The sequence below is a fragment of the Drosophila subobscura genome, chromosome A (assembly GCF_008121235.1).
Source record: "Drosophila subobscura isolate 14011-0131.10 chromosome A, UCBerk_Dsub_1.0, whole genome shotgun sequence".
Classification (NCBI taxonomy): Eukaryota; Metazoa; Arthropoda; class Insecta; order Diptera; family Drosophilidae; genus Drosophila; species Drosophila subobscura.
Window position 1 is genome coordinate 19,886,697 of NC_048530.1, and position 23,402 is coordinate 19,910,098.

At 47.5% G+C, this 23,402-nt stretch overlaps 3 protein-coding genes across 4 annotated transcripts; 2 read left to right on the plus strand and 1 right to left on the minus strand.

Moving 5' to 3' along the window:
- The first annotated feature begins 13,034 nt into the window (after positions 1-13,034).
- LOC117903674 (protein unc-119 homolog) lies at positions 13,035-14,807 on the plus strand. Its single transcript, XM_034793963.1, has 4 exons — positions 13,035-13,420; positions 13,531-14,205; positions 14,281-14,453; positions 14,640-14,807. The coding sequence occupies exons 2-4, from the start codon at positions 13,688-13,690 to the stop codon at positions 14,756-14,758; spliced, it is 810 nt and encodes a 269-aa protein (XP_034649854.1). The 5' UTR covers positions 13,035-13,420; positions 13,531-13,687; the 3' UTR covers positions 14,759-14,807.
- Positions 14,808-15,885: 1,078 nt separating this feature from the next.
- On the minus strand, positions 15,886-17,206 carry LOC117902751 (protein ABHD11). The gene is made up of 5 exons (XM_034815136.1): positions 16,876-17,206; positions 16,641-16,814; positions 16,350-16,582; positions 16,142-16,279; positions 15,886-16,082 (listed from the first exon to the last, which is right to left on the minus strand). Exons 1-5 carry the CDS (start codon positions 17,140-17,142, stop codon positions 15,935-15,937), a joined length of 960 nt encoding a protein of 319 aa, XP_034671027.1. The 5' UTR covers positions 17,143-17,206; the 3' UTR covers positions 15,886-15,934.
- A 554-nt stretch (positions 17,207-17,760) lies between these two features.
- On the plus strand, positions 17,761-23,400 carry LOC117889569 (zinc finger CCCH domain-containing protein 18). Of its 2 annotated transcripts, XM_034806222.1 has the most exons (7): positions 17,761-18,160; positions 19,463-20,367; positions 20,438-21,502; positions 21,599-22,136; positions 22,214-22,360; positions 22,428-22,556; positions 22,630-23,400. In XM_034806222.1, the coding sequence occupies exons 2-7, from the start codon at positions 19,513-19,515 to the stop codon at positions 22,911-22,913; spliced, it is 3,018 nt and encodes a 1,005-aa protein (XP_034662113.1). In that variant the 5' UTR covers positions 17,761-18,160; positions 19,463-19,512; the 3' UTR covers positions 22,914-23,400. The 2 variants fall into 2 exon arrangements, with proteins under 2 accessions (XP_034662113.1, XP_034654003.1); XM_034798112.1 differs by having other exon boundaries at positions 20,438-22,136.
- The last annotated feature ends 2 nt before the right edge of the window (positions 23,401-23,402 follow it).

A 23,402-nucleotide genomic window follows, 5' to 3' on the forward strand; every position in this document is an offset into this window, starting at 1 on the left:
TGCATATGAGTGTGAGAGTGTAGAAGCAGAAGGAGATGAAGGTAGAGGTGCTCTGCGGCTGTGGCTGGTGCTGGAGCCTAGGGGTCCAGGGCTGCGGCCATACTCACACACATGCGAAAGGCGATGCGCGAAGGCAAAACTTTTATTAACTTTTCCAAGAAATTCCATTTCTTGGATCCTTGTGGTGTGCCCTCCTCTGCCTGTTGCCTGTTTTCGCTTCGCTTGGCCTGACTTTTAATGCTGCTGCGCCGCTGCCTCTCCGCCCTTCCTCTGCTACGTGAAGCTTCAAACACACACACTGCCATGAGCTTCAGGTGTTCTCTCCTGTTTCTTTTGTGCCTTTGCCATTGCTTTTGCTTTTGCCTTTGCCTTGGACCAGTGCTAGTTAGCCGCAGTCGCAGTAGTTTTCGTTGTTGCTGCTGCTGCTGTTGCCTTTGCCATTGCCATTGCTGTCGACGTCTCTGCTGTGGTTGCGGTTGCAGTTTCGCGGCATTCTTTCGCTGGTCAAAGGGTGGAGCTGTGTGTGTGAGAGTGTGGGGGGTGCAGTGTGGGGTCGAGAGGAGGGTCCGTCGTCAATTTGAGTCAATTTCTGTTTTGCAGTCGAACGTGAACGAAGCGCATAAATAACGTAAAACAAAACAAGAAGAAGAACATTTAGAAGAAGGCGAGCAAGAAGAAGAATCAGAAAGGCAGAAGACGCGGCACAAGAAGAGGAACAACCAGAAGAAACAGGAATGAAGTTCCATCGTCGGCTGACGAAGTGCATGATACCCTAGCAGATCGATACATCCATTCCCTTTGGTCGTTAAATTATTTAATCTTTATACATTTCATGTTAATAACAATATATCCCATTTAACCTGTTGCTTGTCCGAAGCTCCTGCATCCCAACCTCAAAAAACAAAGGGCATTGGTAATGGTTCTTCGCTTCCTTGCATTGCACGCATTTTGTCCAAAACGTCATGACCACTGCCTGCAATGGGTACTAGAAGAATCGTCAGTAGCAGCAGAGGGAGCCAAAGCAGAAGAAGAGGCGCTGACTGGGGCCTGCGCCTTCCTTCATATGGGCAGCCCTCCAACACCAACGCCAACACACACGCACACACAAATGCATATACTACATATGTACATATGCACATGCACATGAGACAGAACCGCAGAAAACGCAGCGCATATAAAATACAGAGACAGACCAGCGGACGCCTACGTGCTTTGGCAGCGGGTACAAAAACGATGCAGCTGTGCACAGCAGGAGTGGAGCAGGGAAAGGGGAGCGACGCGACGCGACTGTAGCAGCGGGGCAATCGAAGACGCTGGCGCACTCTGGCAGACATACTGGCAGGCGGCAATTCCCTTTCCGCCTGCCCCTTCATCCAGCAACCCACAAAAGCAGCATAACGCGAGCGCCACACTGTACACTGCACATGTGTGTGTATGAGTGAATGAGCGCGCGCGTGAGTGTCAATGTGTGGGGAGAGAGATAGAGTGAGAGAGGAGAGGAGCCACTGCTCAGTGTCTCTCTTCCACTTCTGCTCTCGCTGCTGCTGCTGACACTGCTACTGCTGTTCCCCCCTCCACAGACACTGGTGCTACTCCTGCTGCTAATGTGTGTGTATCTGTGTGAGGCATTTGTATTTTTAGTACAAGATTGTTGTTTAAACAAACAGGTTTTTTTTACACCGCAGCACATACATACATAACTCGTCTGTCGAGCTGACCGAACCGAACCGCACCGCTCCTCCTTGTCATGCCCTCACCCTTCCCACCATCTATCAAGCAGCGCCACATTGTATGCCGGCTTTGGCCTGACACCGACACCGACGCCTCCGCTTGCAGTGCGCTGCGCTGTTGTCGATTTTCAATTGGAAAGATGTCGAACGTTAGCAGACAGAGCGGCAGGCAGTCCGTCCGATCGGAACGAGCTGAATGGTGAGAGGTGCCGGGGGATCGGAGCGGAGAACAGAGCGGAGCTTAGCTAATTTTCCATGGCCCAGCCCTGGCGCCAGCCGCCAGCACAATCGTGTCTACATTGGTTAGAGTGCAGCCCTGGCAATGCGACTCTCTGCTTGGACCTCCTCTGCCATGCTCTGCTCTTGCTTTGCTTTACCTCTGCTTTTGCTCTGCCATGCTTTGCTTTACATCTGCTCCTCTCTTCGCTACGGTTCTTCGGCTCGATTCGGACCAACAGGTTGAGGTTGGGCCACAGGAAACAGCTGCCGGCCGCTACCCGCCCCCCCCCTTATCAAGGCACGCCGCCAAAAAAAGCATCATCGCTCATCTATTGGATGAGAAAAGGGGGAAAGGGGCGAAGGAAATTGCGATAGGCTTTGGTTCGGGTGGGGAAGGGAATTTCGATGCTCAAAGGTGTGGGCGCGGGCGGGTGGAGGACCATCCGGGGCAATGATGCTATGCGCATTTCTCGTTAAGAAAAAAACGCGCACCTTTTGGTGTGAAATTCCACTGTAAATAACTGAGTGATCGGTTGCCGGGAGGGGGCCCTTGGTTTTAGGTAGGAACGCAGCAGCCATGTTCAAGCTGTGTGCATATAGCTTTTTGGCAGGGAGCTTTCAATGGCTTCCAGGATCTCAATAGTTTGATTGAGAAAATAAAGCTTTCTTTAATGTTTTTGAGCTTTTGCCACGTTCACAATGACGCATGAAAGCTTCTCGATGCAGATGCTGTGTCCGGCGCCTCAACGTCTGCGTTGGCGGCAAAGGCATCAGCGCTCTTTAGGCATCTGTTCCCACTGTACCGCACAGTGGCGGCACATCGGCAAGGTGTACCTCTGAAGCTAATGTTATTTAATTTATTTTCGTATTCACACATTATTGTTGTTGCTGTAACTGTGACAGCGACAGCGACAGCGACAAGTGACGAATGGCTCGCCCAAGAGCGAGTGAGATGGCTATGGGGCCGACGTGGGGCAGCAAGCGCCAAAAAGCAGTTTCCGCAGCGTGCATGCTTGTGTGTGTTTGAGAGAGAGCGAGATTCATTTTTCTGACGGCGAATGAATGCTAGAACTCGTTCGCGGTTCTGCCTGGCACGTTGGAGGGGGAGTCGAGGGTAGCGTTCATCCAGCTTGAAGTTCATTCTCAGTCGTCGCTCTGTTCTGTCTGCCGCTCGCTCGCTCGTTCGTTCTTTCGTTCGTTTCTGTCTCTGCGAGAGCGACTGTGTTTGTGTGCGTGTCCCACAGAGAGAGACAGGTACCCCACCAACATAGTGAGAGCGGGCCCTGAAGTTCGGCAACGCTGCACTGTGATCGCTACCAGACAGAATGTCGCCAGTTCATGCTACGCTGCCAGACATACTGTCGTCGTTGTTGTTGCTGCCGCTGCCGTTGCTGCTGCTGCTGCCGTCGTTGTTGTTGTTGTTGGTGCTGCTGTTGCTGTCGTCTTTTCACACGCTGCGCCCCGCCAACGCCAACGCCGACCCGACCCGACCATTACCCATTGCGATCGCTCTTCCTCTCCACTTCCTCACCCTTCCGCTGCAGACCCTTTTATTGCAGTGTTGCTCCCCCTGCCCCTTTCTGCTGTGATTTTTTTTTCGTTGCTTTTGTTTTTGCAAAGCTTCTCCGCTCCTTCCCTACTCGGTCCCCCCCATGCGATGCATACACACAACCACATAGGCATGTGTAGTTTGGGTGTGTGTGAAGGTCCGTGTATGGGTGCCTGCTCATGTGGAGAGCGCGACCTCGACTTTGGCAACTGATCGATCGACTGCCCCACGTAACCGGCCAGCAACACAAAACTAACTAACGCTCTGGTCTCCCCCTGCCCCTGCTCCAGCAGTGCCCTTCTACCCGCTGCCCCTTGCCCCCTGCTATCACCCGCCTCTTGTGGAATGCGACTCGGTAATTTTCCACCTTGGGTATGACTGTAGAAAGACGGTGTGTGTGTGTGTGTGTGTGTGGGAATCGGGAATGTATCCTATGGATTTGGGATGCAATATATTGATCTAAGAATATAGCCAGAAATCTACGGCTCAGGCGTTAGGGGCTTGGCCACATTTACACCACAGCTGTGGCTATATCCATGATCTATGGGTCCGTTGAGTGTTATTTAAAGATATTTGGAAACGCACGATTTCTGGGTAGTTTCTCATATCATTATCCTTGGAAGAGGTGTTCCATGGTAATTTCTCGAGTAATCAGTGCAGCAATCTACAAATCTTAACTCAGAATATTTCGATTTCCAGAATCATTCCTTCATCCAATAACGTATGACAGAAAGATAACCCATCGGTACAGCTGAATCTGTGACCATTCCATGCTTCCCATTCATTTTTGCATCTACGATGATAGATTTTAGAGGTTGCTGACTAACTAAGTAACTGAATTAGCCTCGTCTCTAAATCAAGAACGCGTGCGCCATATACTAGGAAGGGGTTCGGTTCGTAATACCGGCAACGGATTGTTTTAGACGCAAATTGGGCAAACTTCCTTGGAGATTGATCTCTTTTGGGGGGAGATCTTGCATGGAAAGAAAAGATCATTTAATTAGCGTAGAATAGCTCTAAGCTCGGATTCCTGTTTGCTTTTGAAGGAGTTCCCATAAATATCTCTGAATTCCATATCGATTGGAAGTTGATTGATTTTTTTAGCTGGAAACTTTCTAGAAACTTTTCGCAGAAATTTGATGGCTTTCCCTTCAGTTCTCGAGTGTGTAAAGCCTCGTGGCCATATAAGGCCATATTGCTGTTCAATTTTGAGGGCCCCCCTCCGCACACACACACACACACACAATTCACACATTGTATGCATTCTGTGTGCTGGTGTGTGTGCTTATGGTTTTGGCCACATTTGCAACGCCATTCTGTCCAGTCAACATAAATTTAGAGCCCAAACTGCTCGAACGTTTGGCTGTCTCGAGCATGTGCGCCCTCAACAGTTCTTTCACTTTCATTTGCTTTTCCATTTCCCCATTCACTCCAATTTCCACACCACCCATCCGCTTTCAAATTCCACTTCGATAAACAATAATTTTCTGCCAGCATCAGCGCTTTTGCTGGAATTCATGGAGACGCGCGTGTGGGTGGATGGCCAACGTTGGGCAAGAGTTCTCTGATCTATTCCACTTAAGACTTAAGCTTTTGTTCAATTTTTGGGTCTGTTTTTTTGTGCAAACCTTTTGGATCTCGTCGAACACCCTATGAAAATGGGTATTTGGAATGGGCTCTGAGGTTTCGCATGTCTCAGACCGAGCTCTGACATTTTTTCGGATCATAGCCTCTCAAGAACTCAAAAAAGATTTATCCATAAAATTTAGCTTATTTTTAAGGTGCATTTTTGGTCTGAAAAAAAAGTCCTGCAATAATTTTTGGTTTGCGTAAAAAGTTGAGTAATTCCAAGATCAGAATTCCGACTCCAAATACCATGAACTATGTTGGAATTATATTAAGTAGTCGGTGTTGGTCAGAGCCAAGACCGGATCGTGGATGGCAGGGTATTTAAAACAACTTCTTTGTCATCAAATTATAGTCATCATAGGCACCGCGTGATCTGGCCTCATGGAGCTTCATTTACATAATTGCGAAACTTGTTTTCACTCGGTCCATTATTCATTATGTAGAGCGTAAGTCGGAATATTTAAAGTTTGCTAAAAATACGATCATATCTCAATATGGGGGTAGTGCCCGAAATAACTTACTTTTAAGATCCGAAATAGATAATCCTCACAGATTTTGCACCAAAATTGTGCAATTTGTTGTGGAAAGCCAAGGCTCCGAGGTGACTGCAATATGAGCAGGGTGATCCATGGATGATAAAGGGAGGATCAATCTACTTTACTATTTTTACCATGAGTTTCGGACTGATTCATATCTCTAGATCTCATAGCGATCTATAATTAAATATTTAATACCTCGATTATAATAATTATTAATTTTCGAATGCATAAACCTTCTGAGAATTATCTTGGCACAGGTATGTGGGTTCCATGGAACCCTTTTTAGCCTGAAAAACTCGCTAATAAATCGATCAGAGTTTGAGAAATCCATGGAGAAAATCGAATGCAATTATAGCATGGGGGGGGAATAATATGAAACTCCAACTTAGAGTTCAATCGGCAAGGTCCTGATGCTGAGGAATCTCTGAGAATCCTTAACACAGAGATCAGAGACAATGCCACCACTTGATATTATTGTGTGTTGGAGTTTTCCCAACAAGTGGCTCCTGCCTGGCACTCGGCACTCGGACACGGCCTCTTGTTCTTTTCGGCTTCCAGGGAATGGAAATGGAAATGGCAATGGCAATGGAAGGAAGGTGAACCTGTCCGGGCTGAGGGTAGCTCGCACCATGTGTTGCCGTTTTGGCCCAGCTTTAAAATGGGGCTTTCCCGCCAGACGCAAACACACATGTGGTGTGCCTCTAACTTTGGCTTAGGTCTGCGCCGTGCCTCGACCTGAGAGAGGGAGAGAGGATCGCCTCAGGATCGGTGTGCGAGAGTCAGTTCAATAACTTGACACGCCACATCATCGGGTGCAGGCCGTGGCATTTGTTTTGGATTTCCCGTCGGATTAAGCAACTTAGTGCACAATCCACAGCGCTGGCCTGCTCCGTCCGTCCACAGTGTTTCCTTCAGTTCCGAGTGGCATCGTGTGAGGTGAGGTGAGCTGAGGTGAGGGTCAGGCCAGGTCAGGTCTGTCCCGTTGTCCGGCTAATTGTAATCGTGGGAAAAACCAATCAGACGCAATACTCTCGCCTGAGAGCCAGGGCCATGGTTGCCGGACACTTTATTAGGGGGCAATATTAGCGTAATCCACATTTAGGGTTTGTGTTAAGGGCCGTAAAGAACTTGGCTTGCATTTACGGCCGCACCATAAACCTTCATCCTTCTTCATCCTCCTCTCCCGATGATCTACCTGTTTGGCCTTTTATCGGCATTTTGAATTTGGAATTAATGCGATCCCAACTTTGATTCGATCGCCAGGAACGTCGCATCCTGTCGATATAATCATCGGGACATTTATCATAGCTGCCCAATGATGATACGGGGGTTTCGGGTGAATGAATAATGAATGGATCCGTATCCGGTAGCTGTTGGATTGCTTATAAATCTTCAGTGATATTTTGGTGATTCAGTTGGAGGAGCCATCGGCACCGCAGGTGGCCATAATTTAGTCATCGGCATGGCATATCTTTCGTTTAAAAAGTTAAATGAGTTGTAGACCTCATTAGATACGCACCCTTCGTACCCGTACCACCCTCCGATACAATCTATCCATCCATCTGTCTATGAGCATTCTCTATATCTGGCGGGGTTTGAGTACGCGTGCGGCATGAGCAATCATCGGATGGTTGTGCGGCTGAACAGTAGCCGGAGACATCGCCAACACCTGTCCATAAATCGCTCAGCTATTGTGGGCCCGATACCCCCATTGGGTGTCGTGGTGGTAGAAGGTGTCTGTCACACGGCTCTCTAACAACGTACACAAAATACTAATTATGAAATCTATGCGACCCAAACGCCGTTTGGCCGTAAATCAAATTCCGAAACCGAAACCGAGTCCACATGGAAGCCGGGTACGAGTTCGTGTTCGGTTTTGGGTTCCGTTTTGAAGGCGTTACATCGAAACCATTTTGGTTCGGGTATGGCCAAAAGAACTCCCATTGCGGATGGGAGAGCGACAGAGAGTGAGATTAGTGATAAGCATCTGACATGTGGCGCGATCGGTTGCATACCAAAACACTCAACCAGACGACACTTTGGAATGATTTGTGTCCCACAGTCCCATGTCAGCGGGTTTACGTATTAGACAGGACATGTCTCTAGACACAAAAGGCCTCCCCTGATCTGTCGATGGCATTAGATCGGTGATAAGATTGATTTCATTTGGTTAAACATATTTCTCAGTCATTGGTTGGGGAGTAAAAGCTAGAGGACTGTCGAGTACATCCGAAGTTTGCAGATTATTTAATAATGTTAATGAAAAATAAGTTAAAAGGATAAGATTTCCTCTCTATCGGTTTTGATTGAAAGAGTCTCGCGTCATGCGGCAGCACCCCTCCGTTGGTTCCCTGGGGACTCACGCTTAGGCCAGAGATTGCCAAATGTCAATTCAGAATTCCAAATTCAGCATTCCCCTTTGTTCTCCTGTATTCGCTTTACGATTTTCTCAGATCTGTACGCCACCAAATGGAGAGCTTACTCTTCCCCTACCAATATCACACTTTCCCAATGCCTCCTGTACATGGGACACCCCCCACTGGGCGCTGGCTTGGGGTTGGGGTTGGGGTTCGCAGTTCGGTCTATGTAAATCCAATATTTGGAGTCTGATAACGAAAAAATTACAATCTACATATGGGGGTATGGGGTAGCATAGTCATATTCCCGAACTGGAGCTACGGTCTGTTCGGTTCCGTTCTGCTTTGTCCAGGGGTTTGAGGTGGAAATGTTCCTTGGTGCGAGTGTTGTCGTTGTACTTCAAATCTATGTTGGGTGTTGGGGGGAGGCGGAGGTGTGCTACGTCCTACGTCCCACAATCTGTGTGTGTTCCTGTACTGCGAGCATATTTTGGCTTCGTTTTGAATGCAGTTGCATTGGGCTTTGGGCATTTCATTGAAAGTAAATATTTATGTAAATGCATGCGAGTATGTACATATGTATGTATGTATGTACATACTATATACAAATACGAATGCGACTGCGATTGTGTTTGTATGCCAAGTCTTTCCAAGTCTTCGAAGTCTCTGGTGCTTTTGCTGTCCCTATCGGTTTGCCCTGTTTTGTTTATGCCTCTGCGTCGTATGTTGCTTTTGTACAGTGGAGCTTCTGTAAATGAATTTGCACAGCCAGATATGTACATACAAGAATCAAGAACGATCGCATTATTGCGATGATCGATCGATGACACTTTCAGAGAATATCTTTTTGGCTATTAATGGAATGGAATCATTATAAATTAATGAAATTAATCTTTGATTCGAACATTATTGTTCGTGCTGCAATCATTTTTGTATGAAATTACATACGTAAATATGTATACATAACTAAATATGTACATATGTTTGATGTGCATATGTATGTACGTGTTCCCCCAGGCTTAAGCCAGAGCTCTGTGTGATCTTACACCGTTAGTGCACTGCTAGTGATCACTGTGGTTCAAGTATGTGCATGTGGCGTCGCTTTGGGATACCTACAATGCACGCACACACACACTGACACTCACAAATCTATGTACAGCATTGAGAATCCATATCAGCACTGCCATAGACATACGCACATACGAAAATGTGTACATATGTATGAATGCATGCATGCAGCAGGAGGAACAATAACAAAATACAGCAGCAGCAGCTAAAGTTCATACAAACATACATACATTCGTACATGCATCGGAACATACATACACACATACATACATATGTATATAAATACGTACATACATTCAGTCACCATATAAAGGCAAACAAACGTGTGTTGTGCGCCTGAGGCAGACCACTTGGCAGCGACAGCGGCAGAGTCAGGCCAGACAGTCTGTCGCCAGAAAAATCCAAACTCACACAAACACAGGCACACACACACACGGTGAGCGAGCGAGCGAGCGAGTGAAAGAGAGCGAGCACAGCGGTCGAAACGAGGGCATCAGCGGGAGGCATGGAGTGTGGCGTGGTGCCGTGGAGTGGGCAGCAGCAGCAGCAGCAGCAGCAGAATACATCTACGTTGGCGTCAGCGCTGGCGTTGTCGGCGTCGCGCTGCGCTCTCTGTGGGCCCCAGGGGTTATGGGCTAGTGGCCCGGGGGCGAGGTGCCTGGTATCTTAGGTTGAGAAATCGTTCAAAAAAAAAACAAAACAAAAAAATTCGAAGCGCAAAGCAAAAGCAAAATTCCATTTAGATTATATGCTGCTGCTGCTGCTAGCTGCGCTGCTTCTTCTTTCGTTTTGGTGGTGTTGGCGCTTTTGACGAACGACGAAGGCGTCGTTGGTGCGACGCGACGGTTGGGAGGTGTAACAATACAGGCACACAAGTACCAAGTACCACGTGTGCATGTGTGAGTGCATCGCCGCCACCGCTGACGACGACTACGGCGACAGACTTGAGCGTGTGCATTGCCAGACCGTCCGGCGCGCCACAGCCGACACATAACGTCATCGCCAGTTGGGACAGTGGCAGAGGCGGCAAGCGAATGCATTGCTGCAGGGGGGGCGGCGTTAGGCCCGAATCGCCTGTTGATTCTGATCATGTACATATGCATGTGCATATACACATACATATTAATACATATGTACACATAAGCCCCTTGAAGGTTTGAAGAAATATGTATATAAGCCCCCCTTTTGCTGGAGCAACTAGGTACGTAACCCCGCCAGTGACAATGACTTCGATTCGAGTACGAATTTAATCGCCCACGATTTCGGCTGTTGTTATTCTACTGTTTGCTTTCGATACCCTCTCTCACACACACACACAGGGACAGGGACATGCACAAGAGGCACTAGAATGCTATGGATGCATCTCTGCCCGTGCTCTCCCCGACACCAACCGAAAAAAATGTCGCTATGCATTGCCCGTTGGTAATGTGTATTCCCATATTTCTAGGAATATAATAAGTACTCCTAGTTATTAATATAATTTGTATTTTACACAAGATTGCTGTTGAAACAAAATAATATCCTATGCCCCATCCCTTTCAAATTTCTTTTCCTTTTGCTTTTCCCTAAATATCGTTTATTTTTTTTTAATATTTAAGGTTCAAGCTTTAAGGGTTGGGATCTAACTCGCAAGTTTAGAGCTTATTTGAACTTAAAGAGGAATCCAATAGAACACCCTAGAACAAGGTCTGTGAATCAGGGAATTCAGGGAATCCTATTGGAGTGGCTGAGTGAATTTTGAGTTGGGGCTGCAACCTGATCTTTGCCAAAACTAAGCTTCGGCCCCAGTCTCTGTCCCAGTACCTGCCCCCAAGAGCCAAAAGGATTATCAATCAAATTCCCAAGCCCTTCCCTGCTCTCTCTCTCTCTCTTGGGTCCACTGTCCGCACATCTTCGCCTACCAAGATGTGTCAAATTCCATCATTTTCAGGAGCGGATATGTCCAGACTGTGGGTTGGAGCCTGAGTTTTGGGGGATAAATCAAGTCTTTGGGTTGGCTATGGCATCGGGCATCGGATTCCTCTCGTCAGTGTGCGGCTGCAGCAGTCAAACTGTACTAAAGATAGAAGTGAACACGTTCCCACTGCCACACACACAAAGGAAAAGAGAAACACACACACACACAGAGACCGAAAGAGACACAGACAGAGAGGGACTGGGCAAGAATCATACAGGAAACGCGGACGCCAATGGGCAGTGGAACCAAAGGCACACACGGACAAGCGGATGGACAAATGGACGGAGAGACAGATGGCGGGCGGACATGGCATGCGGCCTCTGAAACTTAACACTCTTCTGGCTCTGGCTGTGAATATTAAAATACCCACTTAAGGGGCAACAACAGCCACAGGAACAGCAACAGCTACAGCAACAGCCCATACATAGCAAGAAGAAGTAACTAGAATTATACTAAGTAGTCGTCTGTCTACACTACCCACACACACACACACACACACACACACACACACACACACACACACACACACACACACACACACATGTATGTACACATGAAGACCAAATCGAAATGATCAGACTTTGGCGCCCTTAAGTCTGGGTTGGAAATGGGATAGGGCTCTTGAACCCCAGTGTAGACGAGAAGTGGGAAAAGCAAAAGCAGATCCTATGGCTACAACCACTCGACTGGCGCTCACCCGAGACACTTGAGAGGCCTGCAAAGGGCGAGGGGAAAGGAGAAGGGAAGAAGTCTGGGCTGGAACTCTGGTAATCTTCATGGACATTAACTAATTGCCAGCCACAATTGGGATGGGCCTCGTTTCAAGTGCATCCGGCTGCTGCTGCTGCTGCTGCAGTGGATATTGCGGGTGAAATCTGTTCATTCTGCGTACATTTTATGACCATATGTACACATGTATTTACATATGCTTATAAATAAAAGTATGAGAAAGTGAATATTTCGATGCACAAATTGAAATTTTAGGCATCCCTCAAGTATTTACAAATATTAGTAAACCATTTTTAAAGCATTTGAATCAAAGTAAAGGTTAGAAAGTACATGACGGGGACTGTTTAGTTTTTTACTTTGTTTTGTGCTCCAAACTTCAATACACGCTGTTTTTGCTATATCTAAAGGACATGCATGTGTCATAAGTAAGTTCAAATTCAAGGAGCAGCGCGCCCAGCTCGTTTTTTTCCTCGGTATATATACGGAATATTTTGAGAAAGAGAGGCATATTTCGGTATATTTCTGAGGGTTGGCCAAAGTATCTTTGCTTGATACATCCACGATCACACTGGCACTGGAAACAACAGAAGTTTGGATTAGGGTTGTCAAATATTTTAAATATATCATATCAATGATATTTTTTTTTTTAAATATCAAAATGATATTAAATATATTCGATATTTTGATATTTTTTTTCTTGTATGTATTTGCTGAAATTCGATTCCGCGCTGCTGAAATACATAGTTGCCATATAGAAATCAGACCCTTGCATATGTTTATAGCATCTTTTATTCTTATTTCAGTCTGAAAATTGTTTATAAAGTTACCATAGTTCGTCTTACATATACATATAATACTCTCCTAGCTTTTATTCTTTTTCTTTACCTATCAAGGAAGCATCCAAAACTCTTTTTTTAAGGATTTCAAAAACACCCTTTCTTTGATATGCTTATCAGTCATGCGACTGCGCGTGTCACATACCACACAATTAATAGCTGTTTTGGTACTTCAGTTTATGTTGAATATTATAAAAAAGTTACTGACAATTTTGAACTCAAAAATGAGTTGTTTGCCGAGCGAGCGCTAGTATTAGAAATGTTTTTTTTGTTTGAATAACCAAACGTAAAATATCAAAAAATATCAACAAAAAAATATCAATATATTGATATTTCGGCAAAAAAATATCACGATATAAATATATTTTTTTGGATAAAATATCGATATATTGATATTTTGATATATTTTTGACAACCCTAGTTTGGATTTTATAAAATAGGAGAAAATGTTTAGAATTTAAAGAACACTAGATAGCTTAATGTGATCATATGCAATGCATATGTTTCTCCACAATAGTTAAAACTTAATCAGCAGCCACGGGGCAGCCGAAGAAGCAACAGCAACAGCAGAAGCAGCAAACTCAAAAGCAACAGCAGCAACACCACAAAGAAAGGAAAACATACACTCACACATAGCCACCGACCCTTGCATGTACGTTCACACACACACACCCACACAGCGCGGAAGAGCAAGGGAAAAGCAAACACAAGCACATAGAACGGAGCTTTTCCAGGAATTGGGTCGCGTTTTTGTGTTGTTGCTTTTGGCAAATGTTATGGCAACTCTCGATGCGTGTATATGTGTTGGTGAGTATTCGCTCACCCCTGCGTGCAGCCAGGGGTTAATTATCCACTAATTAATGCAACTCTCCACCCCCAACCCAACTCCTCTGTAATCCACACTGTTTTGGGTGCAGTTTGAGCGCTGCCCCGCAGGAGCAAAGAGCGTACAGTAGGAGCGACCCCACGAGCAGCCATTCCCCCCCAACCACAATAAGGAGACCATCCAACAGACGACTTTAGCCAGAGCCAGAGCCACAGGCACAGTTGATATCCATCCAGCCGCATCCAGCCATGAGTGTTGTGGGCAAGCAATTGAATCCCGTGCAATCTTCCTCCGCCAGCACAGCCTCTGCCTCTGCTGCTGCAAGTGCCGCTGCGGCGGCCGCTTCTATTTCCGCACCAGGCAACGGAGACGGTAACGGCAGCAGCGGTGGGCAGATGGGTGGTGGCGCGGCTGCTGCTGGCGCCTCGGGTGCCGAGGGCAAGCGCAAGGAGGAGTCCAACGTCAGTCCCGAGGAGGTGCTGAATCTCACAAAGATCACGGACGACTACCTCTGCTCGGCCAATGCCAATGTGTTCGAAATAGACTTTACACGCTTCAAGATACGCGATCTGGAGAGTGGTGCCGTGCTCTTTGAGATCGCCAAGCCGCCCAGTGAGCAATTCCCGGACGGCCTGTCCGTCGAGGAGACAATGCTGGCCGCCGCCGAGGAGCTATCGCTTGACGACACTGCCGATCCCAATGCCGGACGCTATGTGCGCTATCAATTTACTCCGGCATTTCTCAACCTAAAAACTGTTGGCGCCACGTAAGTGTCAACCCACAAAAACGCACATTTCTGGTGTATTCTGTAACCGTTTGTTGTTCCCTTTCCATCCCCCAGGGTGGAGTTCACTGTGGGCAGTCAGCCAGTGAATAATTTTCGAATGATTGAGCGGCACTTCTTCCGTGATCGTTTGCTGAAAACCTTCGACTTTGAGTTTGGCTACTGCATTCCGTACTCGAAGAACACTTGCGAGCACATCTACGAGTTTCCTAATCTTCCACCCGACCTAGGTAAGCGTCCACTTTACATAAGTGCAGGAGGTGTGCCAGCAAAATCTCTTCCCTCGCTCTTCGTGTGTTTGTGGGTCAAGGCTGCAGCATACGGGCGGGCCAGCATTGCTAACTGTGATTTCATCTCGCCTTCTCTCTCTCTCCCTCCCTCCATCCCTCCCTCACTCTGTCTGTCTGTGATTGCAGTTGCTGAAATGATATCGAGCCCCTTTGAGACGCGCTCGGACAGCTTTTACTTTGTGGAGAATCGTCTTGTGATGCACAACAAGGCCGACTACGCCTACGATGGCGGCATTATTGTCTAACCAAACTAAAAACCAAAAAAGAACACAAAAAGATGGCACAAAAAAACACGAAAAAAGAGAGAGAACTAGAGCAAAACTAATAACTAAACAAATAAAAGAAAATGCTAAAAAACCAGCTGTGAGACAAAATCAATGACTTCGCTCTCGCACACACACAACACACACACACACACCTCTCATGTACACATCAAATTTGAAGACATTATCAAAAGCATTTTTAGCCTTAGCACAAAAGTTGATACCCCACCATTCCTGTTTGATGTTTGATGTATTTTGTATCACTCCCGCCCACAAGAACACACACACAACCACACACACCATCGCACGCAGAACTGTGTTCATTTATGGATAATTTGTGTAACCTTTTCGACTATATTATTTGTAAGTGCAATGTGATTTCCCTCCCCCCCTAATTTACATGTATTTATTATTAGTTTGTAAGTGAAAGCACATACAAGAAACAACAACAACAACAACACATATACACACGTATACACGTATATTATATACTTACACAAATGCGGATAAAAGCAAAGACAACAAATTCGAACACTTTTTTTTGGGATGCAGCAAACGGATTGTCTCCACAACGCCCAAAGGCCCGCCCGCCCGGCTTCATGTATCTTCATGGCATTCGTTTCGTGTCTGTGTAATGTATATTTTTTAACAAAAACAAAAACTAAAAAAGCAAAAAACAAACATGAAAATTCTGATCTGAAATTCATACGCCGATGCAGAATGAGAAATTAAATTACATTTTAAATGTAACAAAAAATTAAGCAGAAAAATCTTTGATTTGTTGTGGGTGGGGGAAGAGCAATCTGAGCTGCCAGCGACCCATGGCATGGCAATCCTTAGAGCACAAAGCTCCGTCCGACTGCCAGGCAGCTCAAAAATGACTAAAATTACGATAGAAGAAAGCGACTTCGAACGCATAAAAGCAATGGACAATGGGGCAAACTTCGAGGAGATCGAATCTGAAATGCTGCTGTGTTTGTTGTGCCCAATAAGTGCACTGAGCATGCGTTGTGGCCCTACTTTATGTTGCCATCCCTTTCTATTTGGTGTTTTGGCCGCACGAAGGAGAAGTCCTGTGAAACGATCGTTCAAGAAAACAAGAAATCATTCGTGTGCTTTGGTTGTCTCTTTTTCTATTCGAATCTCTGGCTAGCAATCTCACGAGGCACTCAATGGCCTATTGAGAAATTCTGTAACAATTGAGATGAACTGCTGCGGCTGATCAAAGTGCACGAGATGGTGAGCATCCAGCCAATGGATTTCGGCATTGGGAAACATTTCCAGAACCTGTGGCCAGTCCTCGCGTCTGCAAGAGTTTGAAATGAAGTGGGTTTTGGCATGTGTGGAGTGCAAGCTCAAGCTTACTTCATGTATGGCGACCGAGTGCCGCAAATGAAGGTGGTTGGACCCTTGTACGGTGGCAGTGACGCAAAGTGCGAGCGATAGTCGTGGAAGCGGGGCAGAAATTCGCGCAGCAGCTGCGCATTGCAGGCCCACGAGAACCTGGGGGTGGATCAGAATCAGAGATCAATCAGTCAGCAGTGGACTAATGCAGATTGGCAGCATTACTCACGCTCCTGTTTGTGGATCCTTTCTCAGATTTAGCATGATAAACTCGACAGTTTCATTCGAATCGGTGGCCGCCAGCAGCTGCTGCTTGGCCAGCTTGCGGCCCTCGGACAGGGGCAGTTCCGGCGGCAGGGAGATATTAACCATGGCATCGAATATGCGCTGCATTTCGCCAGTGGTGCGCGGCACGCTAATTGGCGAGATGTCGACGACAATCAGACGTTCCGTCATTTCGGGCTGCAAAGAGATTTCTTTTAGCAATTTTGTCTGCCTGGCACGCCGCCCACATACATACATACTTGTGGGCAAAGTACATCATTGTGCGACCGCCCATGCTGTGGCCCATCAGGCAGGCCCTTGGATGGGCTCGTGTCTCCAGGAAGCGGCGCACATCGCCCGACATGTCCGGCGAGTTGTGGCTGCTGGTATGAGGACTCTCGCCATGATTCCGTGCATCCACCGTGTAGATCTGTGCATGAAAGATTTACATTTGGAAGTGGTACAACCATCGGTGCGTCGGAACCACTCACCTTCCTGTTGGTGCGCTGGACCAGGGCTTTGCTGATGCCGCGCCAATTCTGCTTGGAGCCGAACAGGCCGTGCATCGTGATGAGCGGTGCCTGGCTGGGGTCACTGGTTTGACCCTCAAACAGCTCAAAGCTCATGTCGATGGGGCTGGATGCGTACAGCCGCTGTGTGGCCCCCCAGAGTGGTGGGGCCCGGCTTGTTGCTGGACATTTTGCGTTTAATCTGCAAATTTGCAGAAAACGTAACGTTTTCGTTAGCAGCAGCACCATTGACGGATCGGCGGAGGGGGAACGGAACCAGTGTTTGCAGGCAATAGAGAAGTGGTTTAGATAAATGTATAATTACATAATCCAATCATTATTTGAACAATTAAATAATGTGTAATTTACAGTGAATTTTGTCTATGAATGTGTTATTTTGGCAAATTAATTGTTATTGTGCAAAATGTAAAATGAAAATAGTGCTGTTAGGCGCAAAAAGAGTCAAGCAAGCTTATCGATAGTGGACATTAATATCCGAAAATCTGCGAATAAATAAACAATTTAGCAAATACAAATTCAAAAATTGCACCCATTTCAGTTAATTAAGCCCTCAAATGCTTACATTGTTGTATAAAACATGCATACCATTTCGATTTTCACGAGATAGTATCGATGTGCGGCTATATTCGAAACCATCGATAGTTTCAATGGTGACAAAGATGTGTTCTTGCAGAAGTAGCTATATTTTCGGCATAAGCGGCGGCATTGGACTCGTAACTAGATATTTTTATCAATTAAAACATCAAAATCGATGAAATGGTTTAAGGTTTACGGTATACTTACAGTATATATTGAAAATGCAAGGGTATATTTCCGTGGGTCTGTCGGTATATTTTATCGATAATTCCGCGGTAACACTGCTAGAAGCGGCCATCATTGTGACGAAAAAAAAGTAAATGTGGAATTATATATTCTTGGCTGCCCTTAAGACCACCAAGCCAACGTGCTAACAACTTCAGGTAAAAGTGATAATCAAGCTGCAGCAAATATCTTCAAGTTGCGCAAGGACGGTGGGTAGAAGCCCCATTTCCGATCGGGCCCCGACACACAGCATAGCCATAGCCACACATTGAAGGCGAAAGCGACGCGCGACAGGCGGCAGTCTGACAGTCGGGGCAGACAGATAGAAGAAATTCGTCAACGATTGATTCCCGGTGGCGGTGCTGAAAGAGGTGCCGATCTGGTGGCACATTCGCGTGTCCCTGCCCGCGACCGCTCCTCTCGCCCCAGTCGTCCCCATCCATAGGTAAGCAGCAACAACAATATTGTACATATTGCAACAAAAGGCAACCAACAAATTCATTTCTTTTCAAGTATTCTATTTTTCCCACCCAAAAAAAACCGAAAAAAGATCAAATAAAACTCAAATCAAGTAAAATCAACTGCGTATGTGAAAAGTGGTTTATGCAAAAATAGCAAAATAAATGAGTATATTTGAGAAAAAAATCAAATGAAATATTAAGTGCAAAGTAAACACTTAATGGACCCTTTCTTTTGAGCAGACTCTTCTCCGTCGCGAAAAGTGCGAAAAAAGTCCGGCAGTAAAGTTAAACTCTCTATCTCTCTCACACCTTGTCTCTCTGTGTTAACAGTAACAGTGTCTGTGTTGTGTGTAGGTCTCGTAGTGTCTCTCCCACATGCCATAAAGTATGCGTATGGGAGAGTGTGTGAGTCCGAGTGTCGAGTCGAGTGTATGTGTGTGTGTTTACTTTCATTGGAGCGGGAAGAGAGCAAAAGGCTGTATTTTTCTGACTTTTTTGAAAGTAAAGTATTCCGTTACCCGTTGTTTTGCCCCCCGTAGCCGTACGGGTCGCTGCTGCCTTGCCCTTGCTCTCTCCCTCACTTGCATATCTCCCAATGTTTCGTATCTCACGTTCGCGAAAAGTCTCGAGAAAAACGAAGAACAAACGAAAGAAGCGGCACACAGCACACACATACACGTAAAGAAATTAATATCGAAATGAAAATTAAAGAAAATATAAACATAAACCAAATTAAAAGCGAAATGAAGGTAAGAATTCAACACAAAACGTAAAACTCAAAACAAAACTATTACGAAAAACTCTTAAGCCCCTCTGTACCCCCCAGAACACCCACCACCACCACCACCACCATTCAACATTCAACATTCAACAGCAACGATCCACCAAGCACATTGTTGGGAATCGATATTCATTAAGTAATAGATATTTGTTGGGTGCAATGTTTGCTGCAGGTGGTGACCCTGACCTTGGCCTTGTCCTTGGTTCTGCTTTCGCCGCCCCGATATCTTTCTCCTATCGCATCCCTAGGAGATTATTGTCTGTTTTGTTCCAGCTTAAAAGCCTTTCTTCCGTTCAACCAACCAACAAAATATTCGATTCCGATTGCTCGCTGACCATCATACCCTTCCATCATGCTCCACATTATGCGCGTCGGCCGACAGTCCGACGATTGGCCTATTGACTTGTCGATTAAGATTTATCCATCATATAAATAGAGATAAATTGTGGACGAACACTTTTCCGACTGACTTCCATTAAGCCCTCTCTTATCTCTGCACCTCCAGGAACAAAGCGAACGGAGTTGCTGCTGCCCCACAAGGGATAAGGCTAGCCCATGCACACCATGGAGTCGGATGACTCTCGCGCCAGCTCGAACCCGTCCATCTCAAGCGAGTCACGCTCGAACTCACCCATAAAGGACACGGGTGTTGGTGCGGACGAGGACGCATCTAGCCATGCGGCTGAAACGACATCCAACGACGCTGCATCGGCCGCCGCTGCTGCAATGAACAGATCCCGACGTGCGGACTCCACGAGCAGCTCCTCATCGAACTCAAGCTCCAGCTCGAACCGCAGCCAAAGGTCCAAGTTGCAGAACAAGAGCTCGAGCAGCAGCTCGGGCAGCGTCAGTGATAGCAGCAGCAGCAGCAGTTCCGGCAGCGAGGACGAAGCGGACCCAGAACCAGAACAACAACCAGATCGTGCTGTCAACGAGCTTCCGCGTGACCGAGAGGAGACCGAGACCACCGACTCGAGGCCCGACTCAGTGCCACCGACGGCTGGGGGCAGTGTCGGCTCTCCAAATGCCGCCACCAAATCACCACAAAACTCGCTGCTCTCCTCCGTGAGAAGTCGCAGCAATAGCCCACAGTTGTACAATCAGGCGGCTGTTGATCTCAACATCAGCCACGAGGATTTGAGCGATGTGAGTGAAATTGACACAGACGAGAAGCGGGCGTCGTCGAAGAACTCACTTCATCCCGATGTAGATGATGATGATGATGGGGCCATTTCCAATGACACACTGCCAGGTCTGGGCGATGATGATGAGGATGCCGATGATGCCGATGATGCCGATGCCGCTGCTGCTGCTGCCATTGACGATGGAAATGGCAAACTTAATGGCAAGGCTCCACGGATAAACAGTCCGCTGGAGAGAGGAGGCGGCGACTCACCCACAGAATCAAATGTAAGTTGAATGTCCCTCTCTGTTGTCTTTTTCCCCTGTTCTAATCTTTTCGTTTCGTTTATTTGTGCAGACTGAGGACAGCACTAATGGCAGGGATGTGCCGACAACGGCAAGGCTGCAGGAGGAGGATCTTGTCAAGACACACGACGATGATGCTCTCGACTTTGAGGCGGAGGAGGGCGAGTGTCCAGACATAGCCAGAGATAGGGACCAGGATCAGGATCAGGATCAGGACAATGCCGATGCAAAAGCCAATCAAACAAACGCAACATCAAAGGGAAAGAGAAACTCATTGTCACCCACATCCAATAGGCACTCGGACGATGACGATGGCGAAGTGGATGCCGGCGAAAAGGAGGCCAAAGAGGGTGGCACTGTTGGCGATGACGATAAAAATGGCACACTGGAGGTGGAGAGTGCCGCAGAGATTGCCGCCGCCGCTGCCAAAAAGAAAAAGGACGAGGAGGAGCTGGAGGAGGGCGAGGTGTCCGATGAGGACGAGAAGCGCCCCGAGGAAACCGAACCGAAGCCCATTTGTAGATTTTACACGCGCGGACAGTGCACCTGGGGCATGAGTTGCCGCTTCCTGCATCCCGGTGTCACCGACAAGGGAAATTACACAATGTTCGAGGGTCTCGTTCGATCTGTGCCCATGCAGGGCGGCAGCGGTGGAGGCGGCGGCGCTGGCGGTGGCGGAGGTGGTGGCGGTGCTGGTTCTGGCGGCGGCGGCGGCGGTGGCAGTGGTGGTTCTGCCCCGAGACCCGTCAGTGCGTATGCCCCACATGCTGCAGCGCCTGCGGACTATCACGATTATCGGAATGAGAGGCCGCCGCTGCATCATCGACCGCCGCCGGTGCATCATGCGCCGAGCATGTATGCAAATCATCATGAGGCCAGGCCCGTTCTGCTGCCAGAGGGACCCGTTGTGGTGGAGAATGCCTGGGAGCGGGGACTGCGCACGGCCAAGGAGATGATGCGGAAGGCGAACAAGCGGAAGGAGCAGGACATGGACTTTGAGGACAAGAAAATGAACCTAACCCTCTCGCCTGACGAGCTTGAGAAGGATCCGTACTACCTCAAGGAACGGGGAAACAACAGCAGCCCGTCCGGGCTCAGCTCACCGACACCAGCACCGGTGCGTGAGCAGCAACTTGCACTACCACTACCCATGCATCTACCAGCATCATCTACCGGCAGTCATGCTAATTCCCGCGCTCTCTTCCCCTTGCAGTACCCAATGTACGGTCCACCGGCGCCGGAGCGTTACGGCCGGGCACAGTATATGCCGATGCCGTACGAGGATGTCGATGCGTATGGCAGAATGACCAGATATCGGGAGCTGCCGCCACATCGTATGCCACACTATGAGGACGATCGTCGTCTGCGTCCCGCACGCGAGGTGATCGTACAGCGTGTGGAGTCTGCGGGTGGCAGGGGCGATGAGTGGAGCGATCCCTGGATGAGATCCAAATCGATGGGACGTGGCTCATACGATCGGGACGATCGCCGCAGACGAGACCGCAGGAGCTACACATCCAACACATCATATTCCAGTTCAAACAGTTCTCAGAGCGACTCCAGCTCGGACTCGTCTCGTTCCAGCAGTGCCTCGGACCACAAGCGACGCGGCGGCGGAGGTGGCGGCGCTGGTGGCTACGGCGGTGGCGGCGGTGGCTCGCACAAGGTGCCTGCCTCTGCCAGGCGTCCGGCAGCAGGACGAGCGGTGCGTTCGCCCAGCCAGATACCCCGTCGACGTCGAAACTCGACCAGTAAGTCGTGAATATGCCTTGGGCATGCTTGGGGAAAATGTTGTGCTAATTTCTGTTTCTATTGTGCCCATCCACAGAGGCAAGCCCCTCACCGTCCTACAAGAGAGGAGCTGGCCTGGAAAAGCGTATCAGTCCCGTCTCGAAGCGGAAGAAGGTAACGTCGCCTTCGCCCAAGAAGTTCGACAAGAGGAGACGCGGTCGCAGCTCCACATCATCGGAATCAGGTATTAGTCATGGCAATAGCTACAATCGATGGATTTAATTCGGTTTCTGTTCTGATTTGGTCAATAGATTCCTCGGATACCTCGTATTCAGATTCAGAATCGGGATCTTCATCGTCAACGACATCGTTGGAGTCGCCGCAGAAGCGTGTACGGGCCACAGACAAGGCGCTCAATGAGCGTAAATTAATTAAAAAGCGTAAGTTCAAAGTTACTCAGAGAAAAGTGAAGAATTTACATTATGTTTTGTGTATTTATTTTCATTCGATTAGCCGCTGAACAAGCGACCAAAAAGCGTTCGCCGATTTCCATTGAGATTAAGAAGCCATCGACAATGGTGGGTGTGTCTGCGCTGTTATCGCCAATTCCCTCAGGCGAAACGGACAACAAGCGTGGTCATTCGCCCATCAAGGATAAGATCAAGGAAAAGGATAAGGATAAGGACAAAGACACGGATAAGGATGGCGGCGGCAAACATTCAAGAAGAGAGGAGTTGCTCAAGCAGCTGCGTGCCGTCGAGGATGCGATTGCCAAGAAGCGATCAAAGCTCACCTGATTGCCACTGGCAACACCACCACCACCTATTCTCCTCATTGCACTTATCGTAGTAGTCATCGTTGCCCCACGCATAATTATACTTCCAACAAAAAACCCAAATCCAAATCTGAATTCAAACCGATTCGCTTGTAATCTGCAGCAGGAGCTCCAACATCAGCAGCAGTGGAAGTTCCCACACATGGAAGATTATTATTTACAAGAAATACAACCTAGATGTTATGCAACATTCGCATCGTATTCGTTATTCGATTTGATGGCTGGCCGGTGCCCTATTGGAGCCCAGTTGAGCGCAATTCAAACTACAATACGCATTACAGTGCATTTAGACACACACAAAAAACGAAGAAAAACAAATCACTTTTTCCGCTTTCCCATTATTTTTTTTTGTTTGTTTCTCTCCGCCTTGACTACCACCAAGAAATGATGGAACATTTAATTAATTGTTTATAATAGGTCCTAAATAAAGTCTAACACTTACAATGTTCGT